Raw genomic sequence first — 2,603 nt, forward strand, 5'->3', positions numbered from 1 at the left:
GGTTTACACTGTGAACATGAATATTAAAATATATTGTTTACCCCCTGATTTATCCTTAACTCTAACCACAGTTTGATCCTCGATATGACTTTTACGCGTTAAATAGAAGTTTTACGCATGGCGTGTGACATAATAGAGGCGCATACGGATACTTCATAAAATTAATTAATGACGTGATAGAAGCAGGCTGAAGACGAGACATAATTTCTGAAACCTCATTTATTAAAACAGTGGGTGAACACCCAACTTCTTCTCAAACACAAAACAACAAAGAATATAAAACACAGCTTTGGTATAACAATCAATGACACCGCTATACAAAACTAAACCTTTTCATAAAAAGTACTTCATCATAACAAAAAAAAAACAAAGAAAGAAAGAAAATCCTATAAATCTTCCATCTGCATGTTTACCACGGACATCCAAATGTTGGAATCAACAATAAATTATATATATAGATATACTTATAAAAACATGCGCCATTAGAGGCAGCACCTGTTCCATAAAACGAAACAACATGAACTAGTGGGAGGGGGTATTAAGTGGTTAGAGTTACCATCCCATAGCGGAAAAGTCACAGGTTCAACCCCCGTAACGTTGTGTGCAGTCACTTAAAAGTCTACATTGAAAAAGTAATGCGAACTGGATTGAAGTGCAGTCTCTGGTCCCTTTAAGCTACCACGGCCGCCACACAGGCTCGCTGCTCTCGGAGCCGGTGCTGACCCCCACTGGGCTGACCGCCTGGGACCCTCCGGAGAAGGACGTCATGCCATGAACAGGAGATGCTGCAGTGGGTGCTGAGCTGCCGTGCACCGGGCTGGCGTTAACCGCAACAGGCACTCCTGCGTTTGCGTAAAGGGGGATGACAGGGGCCGTGGTGGAGGTAAAGGCCGGGTTGGGGATCAAAAAAGCAAACTGTCCATCTGTTGCGGGCACCAGCTGGAACCCACCAAAGACCTTGGGGGACACGGCCTCAGCGGGACTGAGCTTGGGGCCCATTGCGGCCCCGCTGATGGGCAGAGTGGATGGAAGCTGCACATGCAGGGGCTGGGCCAGGTGTGCCTGCTGAGACGGGGACTGCTGCTGGTAGTTCATAGACATCATCTGGCTCAAGCAGTTGGATAGATGGTTGAGGAGCCTCGACCTCACCTCAGAATTCACCCCCTCTGAGGTGGAGAGAAAGCGGGTGACCTCGTTCATGCATTCGTTGAATCCGGCTCTGTATTTGCTCAGGACCGTGGCGTCAGCTGAGAGCGCTGCTGGTCGGAAGAGGGAGGACGCGATATTAGTAACTTATAAGCAGCTTTGAGACTCTTTCCAAAAGTCGTGACTTTACGACCCACTTTTGTTATTATATCAACTTACCGCTCATCTGTACGCGCTGCAGGTTCCTCAAGTGCTTCACTGTCATCTCCAGGATGTCTGCTTTTTCCAGCTTGGAGTGTCTGGAGCTCTGTGGAAAGGAATAGGAATATTTAAAACCAACTCATTATCTACGAATAAGAATAATACAAATATTTCATTACAAAAAAGTTTCTAGGATAATTTTGAACTTACATCTTTTTTAAGCGCGTCCAGGATGAGCGTCTTGAGCTGACCCAGGCTTTCGTTAATTCTGGCTCTCCTGCGTTTTTCCATGATGGGCTTTGAAGACTGCAAATAAAAAAAGAAATTCTTAAGTAAATATTTTATTTACTAATCGCATATACGGATTTGCACGACTGCACGGTGATGTCATATCTCTAACATCTCGTAACTAAAGGACAAACTTGTACAAATATTCCTCACTTGAGGAGAATCCCCTCCGTTCTTTTAAAACATTAAATTACTTACTTTTCTGTGCTCGCTGGCGTTTTTTGGCTTGTCCGGTGTGTGCGATCCGTTTGCAGGTGCGCCGGCAATAGGGGATGCCGTCTGCTTTTCCATAGTGTCAGCTGGCATTGTTGATTAAACCAGGTAAAACAAAAAGGCGTGAAAAAGTAAATCCTTACTGCGAGCTCACGTATAAAAGGAGAGAGAAAAAAATCACTCGGGGCCACTGCAGAATATAAAATAAGATATATGCCTGACAACCGAGTCCCACGGACGAGTCTGCCTTGTGCCGCTTGTTATCACTGAACTGTCTTGTGAGTACGGTGCGTGCGGTGCGCCGCTCAAAGCCACTTTCCACTTCTGTCGCTGACACACGCCGCAGCGCTACTTATACCCGGCTCGCGTGCTCCCAGTTCGTGTGAAACCCTCTCTGCATTCTTTCCCACACTCGCTTTCAGCCAATAGCAGAGAGGACTCACCCATTGGGCGCGGGGCAGACCGCTGATTGGACAACACCCCCGCGGGCCGTCAGTCACGCGCTGCTCAATCAGCCCTGCAGAGACAAACAACAAAGCGGGGCGAGCGGCAGCGGCCCGGCCGGCCTGTGAAGTGATAAGGGAGGCAGGGAGGGAGGAGGTGGGGGTATTTGCTTCCAACTTTACTCCGTCAAAAAATGTTGTAGTGCTTGTGTGTAGCTAAGTGTGTGCTTATGTGTGTTTGTGTGAGCGATATGAATGGAGAGTCTATACACAAAACTTTACTGGGCAGACCTTCCTTTGACGTGTTTTCCC

The 2,603-nt window shown here is 47.1% G+C and overlaps 1 protein-coding gene across 2 annotated transcripts; it reads right to left on the reverse strand.

Moving 5' to 3' along the window:
* Positions 1-201: 201 nt before the first annotated feature.
* On the reverse strand, positions 202-2,187 carry hes4 (hes family bHLH transcription factor 4). Of its 2 annotated transcripts, none has more exons than XM_085444387.1 (4): positions 1,834-2,187; positions 1,558-1,653; positions 1,366-1,453; positions 202-1,256 (listed from the first exon to the last, which is right to left on the reverse strand). In XM_085444387.1, exons 1-4 carry the CDS (start codon positions 1,939-1,941, stop codon positions 676-678), a joined length of 873 nt encoding a protein of 290 aa, XP_085300513.1. In that variant the 5' UTR covers positions 1,942-2,187; the 3' UTR covers positions 202-675. The 2 variants fall into 2 exon arrangements, with proteins under 2 accessions (XP_085300513.1, XP_085300512.1); XM_085444386.1 differs by having other exon boundaries at positions 202-1,259.
* Between the last annotated feature and the right edge of the window lie 416 nt (positions 2,188-2,603).

This window comes from Copadichromis virginalis, linkage group LG20, assembly GCF_057382275.1.
Source record: "Copadichromis virginalis isolate Kocher_CV1m ecotype Utaka linkage group LG20, C_Virginalis_male_GT1.1, whole genome shotgun sequence".
NCBI classification, from domain to species: domain Eukaryota; kingdom Metazoa; phylum Chordata; class Actinopteri; order Cichliformes; family Cichlidae; genus Copadichromis; species Copadichromis virginalis.

Bases quoted from the DNA above. Each gene is read 5' to 3' on its own strand.
- hes4 (XM_085444386.1), bottom strand. From the start codon at position 1,941: ATGCCAGCTGACACTATGGAAAAGCAGACGGCATCCCCTATTGCCGGC. The intron at 1,654-1,833 runs GTAAGTAATTTA...TTTTATTTGCAG, and splicing joins ACGCCAGCGAGCACAGAAAA to TCTTCAAAGCCCATCATGGA. The intron at 1,260-1,365 runs GTAAGTTGATAT...TCTTCCGACCAG, and splicing joins GCAGCGCGTACAGATGAGCG to CAGCGCTCTCAGCTGACGCC.